At 49.3% G+C, this 19,658-nt stretch overlaps 1 protein-coding gene across 2 annotated transcripts in view; it reads left to right on the top strand.

Moving 5' to 3' along the window:
- The first annotated feature begins 307 nt into the window (after positions 1–307).
- VASH2 (vasohibin 2) overlaps positions 308–19,658 on the top strand; it is a 37,673-nt gene continuing 18,322 nt past the window's right edge. Inside the window, exons 1-6 of one of the 2 annotated variants that reach the window (XM_037824191.1) lie at positions 308–395; positions 1,037–1,515; positions 8,700–8,788; positions 12,602–12,658; positions 13,209–13,283; positions 18,376–18,757. In XM_037824191.1, coding sequence (XP_037680119.1) covers positions 1,240–1,515; positions 8,700–8,788; positions 12,602–12,658; positions 13,209–13,283; positions 18,376–18,757 — 879 coding nt within the window. In that variant the 5' untranslated portion in view covers positions 308–395; positions 1,037–1,239. Of the gene's footprint in view, positions 396–478; positions 801–1,036; positions 1,516–8,699; positions 8,789–12,601; positions 12,659–13,208; positions 13,284–18,375; positions 18,758–19,658 lie in introns of those variants that run through there. The other variant, XM_037824183.1, reaches the window with a different exon arrangement.

Raw genomic sequence — 19,658 nt, 5'->3', positions numbered from 1 at the left:
GTCACGTGCGCTGGGGAAACTCGGTTTTGAGTCCCGCGGACAAACGCTCCCAGCCCCGCGCAGCTCCCAGGACATGAAAGCGATCGGATTTCGCGTGGCCGCCCAGCTCCCGCTACTCCTCTCCCCTCCCGCCCGGGAACCCCCGGAGCCAATCCGAGCGTCGCGAAACCGAGGGTTGTAGAGTCCCGAGCCCTGGAACCGCCCCTCTTTGTTGCGATGGCCAATGGACGCATTCGGAACATCGGCGGCTGCCCGGGTGACTCGGTTACATGTCACAGAATAACATTCGAGAATGGAACATGGAATGAGGGGACGGCCGCGGCCGCAGCAGCAGCAACTACCACCGACCTCGCAGCCCGGAAAGACTCTGCAGCAATGAAACCCACGGACGGGAGGTAGGGTCCGGGCAGCTGCAGCGCGCGCTCCCCGCGCCCCGCCTGCAGCCAGTCCCTCCGAGTGCCTGGTGCTGGAACTCAGGGAAAGCGGGCGGGTGGAGCTGTTTCCACTGGAGACTGGGGGCTGGGCCGACCCTCTCGCTCGATGGGGTCCGGGAGAGATTCCTGGAAGAAACGGGGCCTCCTTTGCAAGCCAAGGCTGCTGCTGCGCCCTCGCGCCAACCCCGGGCGCTCACGTGCCGGCGTGTTCTCGGCTTGGCTTGTCGCTCGGCCACATCTGGGGACCAAGAAAGGTGTGGAGCCTTGCGGAAACCTACCATTCATTCATGCTACTCAAGCTTTCTTCTCCCTACACCGTCTACTCTGCATCCCCCACGCTCCTTTTATTTTATTCCCAGTATTCAGGTTTGTGGCGATTTTTAAAGGGTCTCTGTGGATAAATTCCAGGCTGAAAGCTCGTATTCCATTCCCTGGGTGGATGGGGGGGGGAGGTCTGTCAGCGTACGGAAGGAAGCGGAGAGTGACGTGGAGACATTCTTCTCCCCACTCCTCAACCCCTCCGCTGTGGGACCCAGCCCCCGCCTGGGTTCCTCTGGGTTTCCACTTAGCTGTGGTGTCTTCCGTGTCTCCACTGATTTCAGGCACCGTCGGTGAGCCGCGAGCCAGGCAGCCTCCGCGGAGCTCCTGCCGACGCTCCCCCTTCCCGCGTCCTGCGGCAGCGAGAGGCATGGAGAACGCCGCCCGCGCGGGGCGCTGATCCCCGCGCCGCGCCCGCGCGCACACGCCCCCCATTGCCGCCGCCCCCGCTCGGCCCCCGCGCCTCTCTCCCCGCCCCGGCCGCACCATGACGGGCTCTGCGGCCGACACACACCACTGCCCCCACCCCAAAGGCGCCAAAGGCACCCGGTCCCGGAGCAGCCACGCGCGGCCCGTGAGCCTCGCCACGAGCGGGGGCTCGGAGGAGGAAGACAAAGACGGCGGGGTCCTGTTTCATGTCAACAAGAGCGGCTTCCCCATCGACAGCCACACCTGGGAGCGCATGTGGATGCACGTGGCCAAGGTGCACCCCAAGGGGGGAGAAATGGTGGGCGCCATCAGGAATGCCGCCTTCTTGGCAAAGGTCAGTGGCTTTGAAGAGGGGGCAGCGATGGGACCATTTCAGCTTGTGCACAGCAAAAAGGCAAATTCTGTTTTCCTGGTCTTGCTACAAACACCTCCTCATTCCTTCTGCCAGTACCCCACCCCCACCACCTTTGAGGTGATGTTTGTCCTGGAAGCCTTAGAAAAGAGGGAAGGAGAGCCAGGGGGCTTGCTGTTCTGGGACTGTGAGGTGGGGCTGTACCAAGGGTTTTTGAGACTAAAGCCAAACTATGATTTACTTACCCCCACATCCCGTTCTCAACCCCCACCCCCACCCCCAGCTGTAGCCACTACTTAACACCAGTCATGCCCCAAGAATGCATTGTCCCCCTTCCTCTTTGGAGCCTCTTGTGTCTCCCCTTTCTCTCCCTTGCAAATGATTTATCAGGCTGTGAATGAATTTGCAGTCATCCAGTCAGACTTTTCAGCGTGAATCATTTCAAGACTTTTTGCCAATTTTTTTTTTTTTTTAAATGACAGTGACTTTCAGCTCTGAAACTATCAAAACAGTGAATTGTCTCTCTTTCCAGCTTATCTGAGCTCCAAGAAAAGGGGTTTTGGCTTTGGCTTAAAAGAGGCTTTCCAATACACATGATGAATTAGACTCACTGGTTAGAGCAAGTAGCTTAGGAGTGCAACTCTCTTTTGTCTCATGGACAGAAGCCAGTGAGCCGACTGGGTTTGGTGGCCAAGGATAGCGGTTAATAATGGTCCTGTGAGGGAGGAGATGTGCCCTGGTGGGAGTAGCTGTGTGGTGGGAATAGCCACCTTGAGCAAAACATCAGAATGCAAACTGGGGAGAAATGCCTCAGAGCCTTGGGCTGATAGCATGGCGGATGTTTCCCCTGGACCCTGGGGACACAGGTATGGCTAAGAAGATTCTTGGGCAAGTTTAGGAATGCAAGACCTGAGACCTGGAAGGCCTTCTGGTCAGGTCCCCAGCCTGGTTGACAGCTGAGCATTTGAGCATTTGCGCACTGCAGGACAGAAAGCTGTATGTGCCCTTGGGGAAATAACATAGCCTCTAAACTTCCTGCAGCAGTCAGTCAGTGTTTTATCACTCTGCTGGTCGAGGAGATTTCATTTTGCTCAACTAGAATCTTGCCTGCTTTGTCAGCCGTAGTTACCCTTGCTGAGTTCACCTGGAGCATGAGAATAACAGAATTTTTCCTTACTTAAGAGTGGCCTGCTCCCACTGTCCCATGCTATGCTGTCTTTCTAACTCAGCACCCTCAGCACCAACCCTGCGGGTACAGACTCTCTCTACATGGGAATCCTGGAATTTTAGAGTTGGTAGAGACCTGTCTCTTACCTCTTAGAAGAATTCCTTCCTCTGTCCCAGGCATGGAGGTCCTCACTGCTGACCTGGAAGGCAGCCTGTCCCAGGCCTAGCCAGATTTGGTTAAGAGGAAGCTCTTTCGTAGACTGAACAGAAATTCCGCTCTCTTCCATCACATTTGACCATGGATTCTTGTGCTGACCTTTGAATTGGGGCAGAACATGTCGACTTCCTTTGTAACAAGACACTGTTCATATGGGCAGATCCTTCTTGGAGAGGCTGAATTCTAGTTCTGGTTCTGCCGTGTGCCCCCGGTCAATCACTTAAAATCTCTGGCCTTAGTTTCCTCATCTATAAAATGGGAGTAGACCAGATTTCACGGATAGTTCTTTGCAACTCTTAGGTGCCATGACTTTCTGACTCAGGATGTCTCCAGGTGTCTAGTGCTGATCTGTGTGACACTAGAGGTCTCCTGTATTATGAGCTTCCAGCACTCGGCATCTTCCTTTAGTCTTGGTCCACAGGCAGCATCTTTTATCCTTTGTATGTATCACAGTTTTCCATACCTCCTCATTCTTCCTCATCTTCTTTCTAGGACAATTGCTAGTTTGTCATCTGTCCTCTAAAACAAGCACATATGAGGTGCACTATTCTAAATGTCAGAGCAGTTTAGAACATAGATGACTACCTCCTGTGACCTGTTCTTGGTATTTCATTATTGTGATTGAATGCTTTGTTCTTTAAAAAGATTGTTCACTTTTTTTTTTTTTAATGGTGGCCATATCATGTTGTACTTTCATTGTAAGTTGAAGGTTGTTTAAAGCCTCTGGATGCTTTTCCCATGAGAACTGCTGCCAAGCCAGGACTCCCCCAGCCCAAACTTCGGCAGTTGGGTTTTTTGAACTAAAAAAAAGACCTTAACATTTCTCTCCCTTGCACTGCAACTCCATGGTTCTCCATCCCAACCCTGTCATGGCAAACCACTCTCTCCCAAACCCTGACCCACCCAGTCCTGAGATGGGGACACCCTTCAGTGCCTTCAGTGTACTGGCCTCAAGAGCTCCTGTTTCCAGGGGCCACTCCTCTCTGATTTGAGAGCTGTTTCTGCTCTCAGTTCAGTAGGCTACATTTCTCTGGGGCCAAGTCCTTTTTCTCTTTTAACCAAATCAATGTTGTGCTGAAGAATTTGTACAGAAGAGTGATTGGAGGTCGTAGATGTGGTAAGGGTTGGAGAATTCAAGGGAGGGTTACCTTTTTTGGCAATTGAATGCGGGCTAAGAAGCAGAAGGTATAAGGATAGGGAAAGGTTTCAAGAGCCTAAGAGGAGGACCAAATGATACTTCTTTGCAGAGAATCCCGTTAGTAGCCTTGATAGGTTCTGCTTGAAGGTAAGGTAAGCTCTAGAAGGAGGATCTGCTCTGGGATCCTCTTAAATTTGTGACTGCAGACCTTTCTCTGGCTGTTACTGGGCCAGAAGTTAGCACTTGGCTGGGGCAAGGCTGAGCAAGAACACAGCAGATGTCAGCTGAGGGATAGAAGATGGGAAGGCATGGGGCCAGGGAAACTGACTGGCCCAGAAAGAAACGGTAGGGTGGACTAGGGAACAGCTCCTGCTTCTTGACTGGCGGAGCAGAAAACCAGGATGGATTCAGCAGGAAACATCAATCGGTTTCTTTTAAACTCCATTTTTTTTCTTTTTCTCTTTCTTTTAATTTTTTGTGTTTTTCTTACATTGATTCAAAATTGGAAAGTAATTCACATTTAGAGGACTGAGCTTTGCCTGAATGAAGAAGTGCGCGTGCTTTGGGGTGAGACTTTGCTGCAGTTGATGTCCACTCCTGCCCCCTGGTGGCTCACACAGGCAGCTCTTACCCTCCCCTCCGCTGGAACCAGAATCATCTGCCTTAGATCCTGCTCAGCTCAAGGCTGTGACCGCACCCAGGACTTCTGTACCAGGCCACTATCCCCAGATTCCTGGCTGCTCCTGATGTGGGGGCCTGTGGCTTCCCTGAGCTTATGGCTGCTATGCTGGGCCTCCTCCCTGGCCTCTCCCCCAGGTTGCAGCAGAAAATTCTTCTGCCTGGTGCTTGGAGAGTGTTTGACAAAAGTCAATGACAGAAATGACGAAGGTTTCCGCTTTCTCCTTGTTCTTTCATGTTAAAGGCTCCTGGTGCCTGGGCTCTCTCTGCTTCCCTGCCTCCTTTCCTGGCTTCTCTCTCCCACATGGCGATGCCAGTTCCACAATTCTGTCCATCCATATCACTTCTCCTTGTGTTTTCCTTGTCAGTTGTGGTTGGCAAGAATGGAGTGGTGAGGCTGTCCACAAAAGCCTTGCCAGGAGTTTGTTTTATTATTATTTTTTTCCTTGAACTCTGCCCTCTTCACCCCCCGCCCCACACGCACCTCCCAGGGCCCCCATTCTCAGGCCGTGGGCACCACACCTGTGTGGAGAGGGCGATTTTCATCAGTGCCTTCTAGAGTCTTCCTTCAACATTTGGGCTGTGGCTTGAGGGGTCTGGTTGCAGGAAGTGGGAACCCTGAGGGGAAGTTTCCTCTGGAAAATCTAGGTTGGATTTCAGGTAGTAATTGATGTAATTGGGCAGGGAAACAGCATGAAGAGGGACTCTCGAGTACAGCCTGGGCTTTTTGGAAAAAAGTTGTACCAATTATGTTCCCATCAGTGTTGTATGAAGGCATCCTCACCAGCACTGGATGTCCGCATTTCAGAATTTTTGCTAATGGGGGAGGTCAATAATGACATTTTGGGGTGGCTTTAAATTGCATTTCTTAAATTATTAGTGAGCTTGAACATTTTTTCCAAATATTTATTCATCACCTGCATTTCTCATTTTGTGAATTGCCTTTCATGGCCATGTTTTCTTCCATTAAAGTCTAAATAGTTCTCTTATCATGCTGCTTGAGCTCCTTACTAATTAAGGAAATTAACTCATTGTACCTCGTGCCTCCATGGGGAAGTGGATGTTTTCATCTGCTTCTGTTAGGGTGAGAAAACATCTTCGTGATGGGAAGCTCCCAAGTTGAATGTCCAGGGACTCAGGCAACTGTGGATTCTGTTTTCCAGTTCCAAAAAAGTGCAAACCAGTCAGGCTTCCCCAATCCAGACCCCTGAGGTCATATTGTTAATGAATAATGACATGGCTAACACTTGAAGAGCACCATGTGCCAAGCCCCAAGCTGCCTGCCTCACAAACATGAGGTCGTATAAGTCTCACAAGCAGCCTAGAAGGGTTGAAGTCAGTGTTATTGTTCCTAAGAAAACCAAGGCTGAGAGAGGTCGTGCAGCTCGGGCAGGATCCACAGCTGTTAGACCATGGATTTGAACCTAGTTGCATCTGTCTCATAATTCCTTGCCAAGGAGTCCACCTGGTTTATAGTCCATTTTCCGGGGTGGGGGTGGGGGGCTGTGTTGGTAGCCTGAGGCACTGGTTGGACCCTGACTCCCAGTCTGAGCCCCCCAACCAACCCAGACAGCAGGGTGAGCTGTTGCTGGGTGACATCATGCCTTTGGCAGTCTGGGCTCCTTTCCCTACCACAGCCCTGCTCCCCTGCTGGGATTTGGGGAATGCATACATTTGTTGTCCCAGGGGGGGAGGACATGTGGCCACAGCTCCAGCGCTCTGCTCACAGCCAGGCTGAGGTAACCACACAGCTGTTTTTAAAAGTCCTTGGGCGCCACTGGGCCGCCCTTCTGAGGACCAGCTGCTGCCTGGCTCCTATCCTACCATCCGATTCTTGTGGGCTCTTTTGGACTAGGGGGGAGTTGGAATAATCTGGGGTCAGCGCCCACAGGAGACTCTGAACCACGTCACTCTGGTACTGCAGGGTGCTGGCCAAGGGACCCTCCTCTGGGGATCTAGGCAGTGCTGGTGATTCTTGGGGGCAGTTTCCTACACTTACCAGCCTTTCTATTAAGTAGGTGCAAACAGTGCTTTGCTATGTAGAAATATGATGACCTTAATAAGCGGTATAATCTCTCTCTTGCTCTCCTCTGCTCCTGTGCCCTCTCCCCCTTTTGTACTTGCCATAGAGCTTGGAACATAGGAGGTGCTAAAGAAATGTTTGTTCACATCCCCTCTTCTCTCCTCAATTCTCTCGAAATCTCTGGCACAGTCTTACCCAGAATTCCAGGGTTTGATAGATCTGTAGATGTTACTGCTAAAAACGAGGACAAGCTTGACACTTCATTTGTCAGGGTGGAAACAGTGATACATTTCATATTTTCTGTATGTGTGGAGGTATGGGGAAGCGTCATATGAGCACATGTTCAAATTGAAACATACCCTTCTTGCCTCTCCAAGATGAGAATGTAATTTATTTGAGCTGATATGTTGTAAATAAAATGTAACTCACAGAAGATGTGTGCTTGCATGTGCATGCAACACTCTCGCATTGAAACTTTCTCTTTCACACACACTCACACACCACCTTGGCTGTGAATAGGAAGTGTGACTAGTTTCCTTTCTGCTGAAGGGCAGTTGCTATGAAGTAGGAAATTTCAGAGCCAAGAAAGAATAGAGCCTCCGAGAGAAAAAGAATGCCAAGCAGCATTTTAAGTAAATGCAGCAAAAGGTGTAGAAGTGTGACAAGAGCTATTGCCCACTGGTGACCACTAAGTCCCAGGGGCGGCTTCACTGTGGGGCTGGAGCCGTGGAAAGGGAACAACCCTAGGTGGCTGCTAGTTCTGGCGCTCAGCCAGGTGCCCTCTGAGGACCCTGGCCCCACCCCAGAGCTGTCATGTCTGTTCGTTCAGCTTGGCTTCCATCAGCTAAATGCTAAATAACCCTGGCCCCTCTTTGCTTGCATTCTCCAAGGACAAGACGCTAAGTGGCTTAAGCCTGGAGGAACCGCCTCCTTCCAAGCACCAGGCTTGCTTGAGCTGAGTTTCTCTTTCACCAGCCACTCCCGCTCCACCAGAAAAACAGAGATCAGGGAGATTAAGAAACATGAGTGGAAATAAAGCAGAAAATGTGCCTCGCTGGCATCCCTTGCTTTCCAGGAGTGACTTGATTTGAAGCCCCCTGTTTGGTCCTTGCTCCATTTGCCCTCGGACTCCTTTAGGTTACTCAGAGCTTGGTGTCGATTCCTGGGAAGAGGCCTTACCTCTCCCTTTCTAGTCCTCTCTCTTCCCAGCAGGGATTAGATCTTCGAACACGCAATTGTAGACACTTGATTAGTGTTGACCAACAGGCAGACAGATATGAAGAGGTGACTAGGTTGCCACGAGGACTGGCAGGGTGAGATGGTTCACAGGAGTCACAGGAGCTGTGTTCATCTGGGAGGGTCTGGGCAAAGGGAGAATCTTTCCAATCCCACTTGGAGCAGGACTGAGGAGAAGGGATGCAATGAGCACGGGGGACGAGGGAATTGTGGGGGTTGAGAAATGCACCCAGTAGCACCATGTTGCACTTCTCCAGGGCACCACTCACCTTGTATTCTGTGTAAACCATGCCCTGGAATGGAGTGCACACAGTGGGTCACCACCAGTCCCCGGAGGATTGTCAGGGCACCTCAGAGCCTATCCTGGACAGTCTCAGTGGAAGACACTGTAGAACGTGGTCTTTGGCCTCCAGGAGGTGCTTGGGCTTCTAGTGGGGGAGACAGGCTGTGTTCACACCCACACCTCAAGGGCCACAGCAAATCCATGTGACCCAGAGCAGAATGTGTGTAGAAGAAATTCAGAGTGGGGGGAATTTCGACAAGTTAGGCTTGGGAGACCTTTTGGAGGAGGCATCGCTTGAACAGGTGACATGTCATGGTGGCCATCTGCTCCAGCTCCAGGAGGTTTCAGCCCTGAGCCTGCCCCCAAGAGCTGGGCCCCAGTATGTCTCCTTGATAAAAAGATCCTTCTCTCTATTTCTCTTCAGCCTTCAATACCCCAGGTACCAAACTACAGGCTGTCCATGACAATCCCAGACTGGCTCCAGGCGATTCAGAATTACATGAAGACTCTACAGTATCCTTCTGACCAGGGTCTGAGCAGACCCAGCCAGGGGACAGGTGATCTCAAGCCTGGTGGCACGTCTGTCCCCAGTTGGTCAGCAAATGCTCTCCAAGGTTGGTGAGGCGAGGCACAGAGGGATGTCCCTGTGGGTGAGACTAAGAGTGATGATAGAGTATGTAATTGCAATGATCCAACCCTTCTCCCTTCAAACAGGGTTTGGGTATGGAGGGCTGAGGGCAGTGGGCCCAGTGGTGGTGACCTTGCACTTGGCCCACCTTGAGCCCTCTGGCTTCTCTTTTTTCCCTTCTCCTCCCTGTTCTTTCTTCTTTCCTCCCTTGAGCTCTCCTTTTTCTTCCATCTTCTCTTTCTCATCTCTGTCCTCTCTGTCATCTTTGTTTTCCTCCTCCTCTTTCTCTACTGTCTTTCTTTTTCTCGCTTCCTTCCTATTCTTCTGTTCCCTTTCTTTCCTCTCTCATGTTTTTTGCCTTCTTTCCTGACTACCCATGATCTACTAGAGGCCCACTGGCACTGCCTATGACTCCCAAGGTGACACAGGCTGGTGACCTTGCTCAGTTCTGCAGGGATGCATGGAGCTCTGGGATGGGGGCCCTTTCCCCATCCTGAGCTTGAAGAAGAGCCGAGGAGCTTTGTGCATCCAGTCTGGGTTCAGACCAGCCAGACTTTTGGTCCCTTTTGCAGTCAGGATTACATCAGTTCCTAGCCCCCCACCCCCAAGCAACACGGTTAACAACAAAGGGGTAGACACGCAAGGTCCACTTGCTGCTTATGGTATTTTATCAGGTATAGGAGTCAGATGGGGAGCTGGACCACAAGAGATGTATGTGAGACGGACAGACAGGCTGTTGACCCCGAGCAAGTAGGTGAGCACCTCAGAGCTAAACCACGACCTGTACTGAGGGCAGCTGCCTCACCTGCGGCCCCCAGCTCGGTGTCCAGGAGCTCAGGCCTCTGCTGCCTGTCAGTCCTCCCTAAGGACACAGAGCTCGGCCTATCCTACAAGCTTCCAAGCACATTGGCTTGGTTTCTGTTTTTCTGTTCAGACTCAGCCCCGAGGCAAGGATGATGTCAGGGACATCAAGAATGATGTGTCCTACATGCCCTGGAAAAGGGCCCCTCCTCTCTATTATGAACAAGAATCCTTCCCTTTTTTTCTGTGCCTTCCTTGCACTTCCCCAATAAGGCTGCATCTTTCCAGTAAGGAATAACACCAACTGATGCTCATTTTGATAAGGAGATTGCTTGATTAGCCAGTGGTTCCCACTTCATGGATCATAAGCATGCCTTCCTGGCACCTTCCCACTGGAATTCTGAAAAGATCTTTAAGGGAAAAGGTAGCACCAGCCTCTGGGATGAGCCGTGGGGAGGCCTGGTGGTGCTGATGCTGATCCCCAAACTGGTACCCCACATGGGGAGATCCATGTGGTTCAGAAGCACCAACTCCTGCCAGAGTAGACCCAGACCCCAAGAGCTGACCCTTCCTGGATGTGGCCGGCTCCTCACAGAATATTCCATAAGGCGACAGAAATCAGAACAGTTCCCCACTTCTATCTAGGATGTGTTCTTCACAGGAATTACCCAGCCTGAGGTTTAAGAGAATGAGCTTGACCAGGGATGCGTTTATAGGGACAAATTTGCATATGGTTTACATATCATTTGCTCAGGCTGCCTTAGCCCCCACACTGCACATTCTCAGCCAAGTTTTTGTTGTAGCCCTGAAGGATCTGCCTTTTTACTTTTCTCCCCTACGATGGTCTTTGGCCTCGATCACTGGCTGCAGAGAGCAGCTGAGAAGAGAAAGTTCCAGGAGGCTGCTGGGATCGTGCCTCGCCTTTGGAGCTACCACACAAGGGAGGCAGAGCATGGATTCGTTCTTCTACCTTCTCACCAGATTTTTATTTAGTGTCTCGGGGCTTCCTACTGCTTTGTCCTGGATATGGTGCCAGGTGCCAGGGTACGAGGACTCTTGGGGCCAGCCCAGACTATAGACGGGCTCAGCTGGCACTGGGGAAGTGACAGGACAAATCCTGCTTTCCCGTCTGACAGGAGTGCTGCTCTTGTGTGGGGTTGGAAAGAGAGGGGCCACATTAGCTCTGCAGGATGGAGAGATGCTTTCTGAGTGAGAACCGGGCTCAGCGAATATCTCACTCTGAAGTCTTGTTTAGAGGAGGCTTTCCTCCCCAGCTCACTTTCAGGGATTAAATTATTACCTGTAAGGAATTGAATGACGATGGTTATTCAATTCAAAAATTACCTAATTTTTAAATTGTTTTATATAGATTTTTCTCACTTTATGCACTAGATGTATATATAAATGGCAGGAAGGTTAAGCCTGTAAAGTGAACTTTTGTCAATTGAATTCTACTTTAAATGTACTGGGGCCCTCACTGTTTGAGTGAAATTTTTGATAAAGCAGAACATCACTTCACAAAAAAAATGCTTACTCCTCATTTCTCTCTTTTATCTCTAGGGTTTTGCATCTTGTATTTTTTTTAAAACCAGGCAAACCTGTATTGTAAGTGGTTATACTTACAGCCCAGGTCAGTGACTCCCAAATTGGTGGGCTTGTTAAAGTCATGGAATGATCCTCACCCTGGAACTTCCAAGTGAGTAGTATGAGGTGAGGTGAATGGCATCCAGCATTAAGAACCATGACCTGAAATCAGAATCTCCAAGAGCCCAAGATCACCTTGTGATGAGCTCCCGAGGTGGTTTCAAGTGCATCCGTGTCCGAGTGACCCAGCACGTCTGTGTCAGGAGGGGAATCCGAGGCCTGCTCAGGAGGGTGTGTGGTGCCACTAAGAACTCGGTGCCCTCTTCTGCTGCTGCCTGTGCCACTGTGAGGGCGCACATATAATCTCATGTACCTACCTGGGCCACAGCAGCTCCACCTACGCAATTTCATGCTTCCTTAGCACCTTCAACAGCATGCACTTTTCTTTTATGGTTTTGATTGATGCAAGAGAGGGAAACATACAAAGCAACTTTTCTTTAGGCTTAGAAAAATCAAGATTCAGTCTCAGAGAGCACCACATCAGGGAATATCGCTGGTCTCCATCAGGTCTGAGACCTTCTGGACAACCAGTTGAATCCAGGTTGTGGATAACGATGTCATCTTATCAGACTTAGTAATCACTGTCAAGTGTCATTCCCAGTGTGAAATATAAGTGATGTCTCCACAATAAGTTCTGCTGCAGTCTGTGCTTTTCTAAGACACCCTGCTGTTCTCTGTCTACCCTTCATTCTGCCTTACATCCATTTCTGTTCCATTCCATTGCATTCCATACTCCCTCCCTCTCTCCTTCCCTTCTTCCGTCTACTGTTCGATTTCCTTTCTTCCCTCCCTCCCTCCCTCCCTCTTTCCTTCCTCTTTCCCTCCTTCCATCATCTATCCATTCTCCTTCCATTCCATCTACCCTTCCATTCTATTCTTTCCATCTATTCTCCCCTCCACCCTCCTTTCTATCCATTCATCCATCCATCCATCCATCCACTCCATCCATATATGGGTGATATACAGATGACAAGCTCAAAGAGCTTGTAGCTTAGTAGATGAATTAAGACATGTATTCCACTAACAAATACAGAGCGGATTGAAAAGAGGCATTATACAGGTACAAAATGCTCTGGGACCTAGGTTAAAAATAGGATTCTCAGGGCAGAATTGTGAGGAGATAGAGGCTGTTGACTACTTTCTGAAAGCACCATGCCTCATTCAGTTGAGAAATCAGCATGCATACCTTCCTCTGCCGGATTATTTGGATTGCTGGAGTTTTCTGTCACTTTCCCTTTACTGACTTCACACAGATACAACCATACAGGGACCCAATTCTTTGAAATTAGGAAAATGAGACCACTGAGTGGGTAAGTGAAGCCACATGACCTGTCTCCTTCCCGAGAGCTACTAAATCCCTCTCCCATTTTGTATCCCTGTCTCCAGTGTTTGAATGTCCTGGTCTGTAAGGAGGTAGGATTGGGGAATGGCCCAAGGCCAGGTTGGAGGTGGGTTGAAGACTTAAACACTCCAACCACTAAGTTCAGTGGTGGAGACGAACTCTTTTAGAGGCTGGAGGAGGCTTATAAAATTTGTTAATAAAATTTGTTTCATTAGGCCGTGTTTTCTTGCTCCATTGTTTCCTTTGGAAATGTCCCCTGTTCTGAACAGTGGGAGGGCACCTTGAAATCCAATCTTGGTGCTAACCTCCAGGAACCAACTCCAGGAGAGGGAAATGGCGAATTTAGGATTTTAATTTTGCCACCTGTAGACGTGCATTGGTGCCCTCCTACAGGGTGAATTCTCCCTTTCCCTCTCTGTTCCTGCATGGGGCCAAGCACGCTGATGGAACAATTGACAGACTGACTGACTGACTGCATAATTAAGTCCTAAGATCCTTTACTGTGCTCTATCCTACAGGTTAATGGAAACAGCAAAAGAAATGACCCGAGAGTCCTTGCCTATCAAATGCCTTGAAGCTGTCATCCTGGGCATGTATCCTTCCAGTTATGCATGCTTAGCATTACTCCCTAGATGGTGGCCTTTATGTCCTCAGTTCCCAGTGATGCCACCCATTCTCCCCTTGGAAGAAAATGTCAAACTCTCCCGGTGCTTCTCTTTAACTTTCAGCATCTGGAATTGAACCAGTCAAGCTTGGCTCCTTAGGCCATCATCAGTCTGGTCTGCTAGCTGTGGCCTCTGTCGGGCCCAGCTTTCAGCCAGTGACCGTGCGTATTCATGAGTCACAAGGAGAAGTCTAACACAGAGGGGCTAGAGAGTCTTTGGTTGTTTCTTGTATTAATCTGACATTGCAGCAGGAAAGACACTCAAGGAGAAATGGGACCAGGACTGAGGGAGCTAGTATCGAAAGCCATCTCCTGGAAAAAACTAACAGTGGATTGCAGAGGAGACTGGGCAACAGTGTGTCTTGGCCCTGACAGAGAACATGGAACTAGAACAAAGGTCTGGTCTCCCCAACACCTTCTCTTCCGTTTTCCACCAGATTCCTGGCTCCTCAACCTCAGGAGAGTATGGTCCAGTAAAGCTGTGATGGCACTAATTTGTTAGTGGTGATGACAATAGAACATGATCGATAGACAAGCAAAGAAACTCCAGGTCCTCTGGGGTTGACAGTGACAAAGGGAATATGGCTTGGAAAATTGGGTGGGTGGATAATAATGCCTTAGTCCAAAGTATGGACTTAAAGGGAAGGATTGGGTTTATGGGGAGATGCATTCAGATTTGGACATGTTGAATTTGAGGTGCCCATGGGATGTCGGGGTTGGGCGTTTGGAGTGTGGCACTCAGCACGGTGATCTGCTCTGGAAATAAGACTTGGGAGCCATGAGTGTTTAGAGGATGGTGGTTGCTGTTTGAGGAGTGAGAAGAGAAAAGATCAGGGGTGAAACCCCATTATATTTTGGGCTAGTTGAACACGTTAAAGAGCCCATGAAAGAGACTAAGAAGGAAAGCCAGAGAAGTAGAAGGAAAACCAGGAGAGAAGGAGATACAGAAGTCAGCAGGACACGTGCTTCAGAATCAGACGTGTCTGCTGGGGACCATAGGGTAGGTCTATCCTGCTTTCTTATTCTCATGGACAGTTTTATGGCAGGGGGATTTCTGAGCCTTTCTGCAGTCTGCAGAACGCTTGCAGGCTGATCTGAAACAAGATGGTGCACAGGTACCTTGGCTGACGTTTGAAAAACGGAAACTTGAGCTTTATCAAGGCCCCTCCTACACCCTCCTGTCAACCTCTTCCTTGATCCTCACAAAGAAGATGAAACCGGTGTGGGGGGAGCCCAGGATTGGGAGGCAGGGAGGAGGGGGACAGCAGCAGATGGCTCAGGGCCCTGACCCTTTAGTGTCTCGGGGCTTCCTGCTGCTTTGTCCTGGATATGGTGCCAGGTGCCAGGGTACGAGGACTCTTGGGGCCAGCCCAGACTCTGTTCAGCAGAGCCTCTTGCAAGTTTAATGGGGATGAACAATTGGCCAGGGATTTGGTAGAAATTGAGTAGGGTGAGCACAAGGCTAGGCCCTTTACTGGGTGAACATGCTAACTTCAGACCTTCTGGACCTGTGGATGGCTGAACGCACCTGGATATAGGTCAGCTTGCTTTCTACATTAGACTTGTCCCTGCACAGCAGTATTAAGCCCAAGCATCAGGTTACTGGAACTGCCTAAAACATTTTGGGATTGGGGAGTAGCCCTATCACCAGCCTCTGGGCTTCTCCAAATCAGAAGGTAGCATGCTCTTGGTTTTCCTTTTTCTGAAAGGTGTGACATTTCAGAAAGGTGGTGGAGAAAGGTTGGGTAGAGTGAAGTTCACAGCACACTGTTGAGCTCAGAGAAATTTGACTCTCGAACAAAGACAACCAACAGATCTGAATTCTAAAAGTTACAGCATCACTGTCTTTTCTCGTTGCCCCATGTTAGCATCCCCATAGCCTGCTTTCCAGTGGGGGAGATGATTTGGGTAATCTGTCTGGGTCTCCCAGAGGCCCCTCGGCAGGTCACAGGGAACAAGCATTGCCTTGGCGGCTTTAAACCAGGTAGACCTGGCTGCTGCTTGGAAGCCTGTTAACCATTGGCTTGTCCTACCTTGTTTTGTCTTTTTTTGACTTAACCTCAGAGATTAGGATTCATTTATGAAAAGCCACTTCATTTCATCTTGCTTGAGTGTGTGTGCATGCTTTCACATGTACACTGGATAGATAGATCTTTGATTCCAAATTATATTCTGAATCATGGCAGCTATTTGGGGGCCTCATTGCCCCTTGTGGGGCTTAATCACGGTACCAAAGTCCATGATTCATTAAAGTAACAGTTCATTACTAGAGGCAGGTAAGCATATTCCCAGGAGGCCAGATGCTGGGCAGGTTTTCCAGGAGCTTGGACCACTGCTGCTTCACTTTCCCTGGAAAAACTCAGGCTACTTCCCTCCCTAACCCACACTTCCTTGCCCCTCCCTCTCCCTTCCCAGTTGTGCCAGGTCCTAAGGCTTCACCACTTGCCAGAATGATGAAACAAATCCTAGAGGTCAGTGACTTGTGACATGATGGACTGGTGGTTTCTACGGCCTCCTCCCCACTCCCACTTCTCCCACCTGGCTGACTCTAATTGTCCCATGAGCCTAATTCTGGTATCACCTTGCACAGCTCCCTGCCCCCGTACTCCCAGATTTGCAGGGCCTGTGTCTCTTATACCCTACCCTGTGTTTCACACGTCCATTTGAGTCTGCCTCCCCACCAGACTGCGAGTGCCTCCAGAGAAGGCTGCATTCTTCATGTTTGCTTCACAGCCCTACCTAGCAGGGTGTCTGGCACAGTAGACGCTCACTCAATAAGTGTGTGTTACACTGACATAGACATCTAAGGAATGCCCTTATTCCAGCCCCAAAGAACTTGTCCCAGAAAGCAAGTAAGAATTTATGTAAGAGAAGCCAGAAGGATGTGATTTCACTCCCTTTCTGCCAGTTAATCTCACATGATGAAGTGAGGAGAAGGCTGGTAAACATTTTCATAGAGTGAAGTGGAATAAGGGTGGAGAACAAGGCTGACCTCAGGGCTGGGGTCTGGTCTCTATCAGCATCTTTCTTTTAAGGCTACCTGGGTTAGCATCCTCCTGAGGGCAGTTCTTTTAAGTATAAGGAAATGTATCCTCACAATTCCAGAAGCAAGATGAATTCATTCTCTCAGGAAGCACTAAACAAGCACTAGGTCCAGGGGATGCTAAGAGGAGGGACACAGTGCCTGCCATCACAAGATAGAAACTATCACAACCCAGGATGGGCAGGCACCAGGTATGTGGAAGGTCTTGTAGGAGAATTCGCAGCCCAGGCCCAGGAAGATCAGGGTCGGAGTCACACTGAGGAAGGGGTTGGGGAGAGAGGGGAGGCTGCTCCAGGCCTGGGCTGCAGCCTTTGTGAGCCACGGGGAGGTGAGAGAGCAAGCAGCGGCACCCTCATCATTCATGGATGGACCATCCTTTGTTCCATGATTCTTCTGAGACCGAAGGTCTCTGCCAGGTTTGAATCCCCCACGCTATAAAGCTGATGTGTGAGTGAAGCCATAAAAGAGTTATTGCTTCAATAGGCATGTACATTAGTGCCAAGTTTGTTTAGTAGCATAATTCTTTTAAAAGCTTCATAGATCATTTTGAGCTCATAGTTTTGTAGGTAAAAGGTCATGTCATGTAGAGCCTTTTAAATTTTTCAGTTATATTTGGCTTCACATTATGGGGGAATTTCTGTGCTGAGTGCAGTAGGCACAGATATGTGGATTCTTTGTGGTCTTGCGTGTATTCACCAAAAATGTCAGAGGTCTACTGTAGGTCAGTGTATGGGGGAAAGGAGATTGTGGAAAGAAAGGAGGAGGGACCAAATCAAGGCAGGTCTTTACTAAGGGATTTGGACTCAGTACTGGAGAAGATCAGAGACCCTGAAAAACCATAAGCAGAAGAGTTGACTGGACCAAATTTGGTGTAAATAGATTATTCTGGCCGCTCTGGAAAATGAATTGGAGTAGGGGCGAGAAACGGTGAACATGAGTTCTCAGAGTGGTACCCACTTCCTGAGCACTCCTCCTGCACAAGGCACTGCGGAGCACCCTGGGTTATTATTTAACCTTATTAATACATTGGAGTCACCAAAGATTTTCACCAGAGGAGAGGTGTGAGTTTCCAATATCCCTCTCTAGAAAAGCTGGATCTGTGGGTCACCACAGCCTACCTGGGGCTGTCCTGAGACTTCGAGGTGGCTTCAAGATGTGATGCTTCTTGTCCGTAGTTCCAGTACAGGAGTCAGTGGGGCAGTCACTTGAAGCTGCATCCTGTGGGGTTGCTGGATCAAAACTGAGATAACAGTTAGAGTCTGGGTTACTAAATCCCAATGGGCCAACAAGTGAAGTGAGCCAAGGTGTGACACCAATTGGTTTGGGGACTGTGGGGAGCCCTGAGGCCCGGGAGCTGGAGGCAGCTTTCTATGTGGTCCCCAAGGGTGCTGGCCTGGGTGTGTCAGGGTCAACTAAAGGAGCAGACGAGGTGAAGGTCTGACCCATTCTGCCGCCCTTCTGTCCTTTCCCATTGTCATCCTGATAATCAACAAGTCTGTCTCCTCTTTTGTATCTCCATTGCCTCTGTCTTGATTTGGGTTTTCATTTCTCACCTAGACCATTGCAATGGCCTCCAGTTCCTGGTCTGTCCCATGTGCTGCAGCCCAAATTAATGTTTAAGGTCAAATCGCATCATTCCAATTGCATAAAGAACTGTCAATAGCTCCTCTTTCCTTGTATAAAGCCAAGGAGGATAAAGTACTTGTTATTGTTTGATTTTGCATTTATTTAATAACTAAAGAGGATGACAAGTTTTTCTCTGTCCCATATTACTTTGGTTTGGTATGTACCATTAGGTGCTTGAAGATATCAAGTGAAACTTTTGAAAATGATTAGTCCGGACAGGTTAGATGTGGGCAAATTCAGAGGCAGAGGGGTGGATGCAGTGTCCCCTGTGGGCCACTTTCCCTTCCTGGAAGTCCAAGGCTCTGTGAATTTCCAAGGCCTCTTCTCTCTTCCTTGACTCAGATTGTCTAAGATACTTAACCAATGGGCAGCCTTCCATCGAGCGATTCCCCATCAGCTTTAAAACCTACTTCTCAGGAAACTACTTTCACCATGTTGTGCTGGGGATTTATTGCAATGGCCGTTATGGCTCCCTGGGCATGAGCCGAAGGGCTGAGCTGATGGACAAGCCATTGACCTTTCGGACTCTAAGTGACCTCATCTTTGACTTTGAGGACTCCTATAAGAAATACCTGCACACGGTCAAGAAGGTCAAGATTGGGCTGTACGTCCCCCACGAGCCTCACAGCTTCCAGCCCATTGAGTGGAAGCAGCTGGTCCTCAATGTCTCAAAGATGTTGAGGGCTGACATAAGGAAGGAGCTGGAGAAATATGCCAGGGACATGAGAATGAAGGTAGGTGCAGGGAAGAAAAGGTGAGTCTCTCCCCATTCTCTCTTCTCTTCCCCATCCCCGTGTATCTGGGATGGTCAAAGTTTCTTGAGGTTATCTTGCTTCATGGCCGCCACCCTATTAAAACAAAAAAGGTAAGTCATTTATTTTTTGATGTGGACAATTAAAGTTTCTCCTTGTACACACTACTTCAAAAGTTAAAGCTAACAGTATTTTATGTGTTACAGTTAAAGTATGTTTTTGCCTGTAATTCCTTCTGTGAAATCAAATCTAAAATGCTAGTCATTTTAGATTGAAGCTCTAGTTTTCTTCTGTTTTGACTTTATAAAGGTGACCAACCATCACATTTTGCCTGGAATTAGGGGTTTCCCAGGACACAAGATTTTCAGTCCTCAAACTAGGAAAGTTCTGGGTAAACCTGGACTTTATAATCCCACCTGTTCACCCTACTTTATAATCTACTTCATAGGCTCATCACATTATATCTCTGTTTTGTAAATTGTGAAGCCATTTGGCATAAAACTCCAACCTGGGGTCACAATAGAAAATCGGAGCATTCGGTGTTCTGGCCCTGTATAGACTATTCATAAACCCTTTGTTCCTCTATCAGTTTTGTTTCCAAGGTGACATGAGGCCCCTTGTTCTTGTCCCCCCAGGGCTTGTGGGGCCACTGAGAGAAGGCCTGTGCATAAGCTGGGGCCCACTGGGGAAAGGGATTATGCTGGCTTAAGGCTTGGTTACGGTCAGGCCCTGGGGACTGGTCGCCGTCACTCTGCATGCTGAAGGAGAGATTCTTGATAAATCGAAACCATTCTGTGCACGTGCATGGCTGGGACAGTCAGGGGCAGAACAAGCTGCTTCAAGAGGAGAGGAACTTGCCAAGTAACCAAACACAGCCCTAGGA

Source organism: Choloepus didactylus, chromosome 2 (assembly GCF_015220235.1).
Source record: "Choloepus didactylus isolate mChoDid1 chromosome 2, mChoDid1.pri, whole genome shotgun sequence".
In the NCBI taxonomy this organism is placed as follows: Eukaryota; Metazoa; Chordata; class Mammalia; order Pilosa; family Megalonychidae; genus Choloepus; species Choloepus didactylus.
Note: the sequence above shows the minus strand (reverse complement) of the source record. Positions and strands in the feature narration are given on the sequence as shown.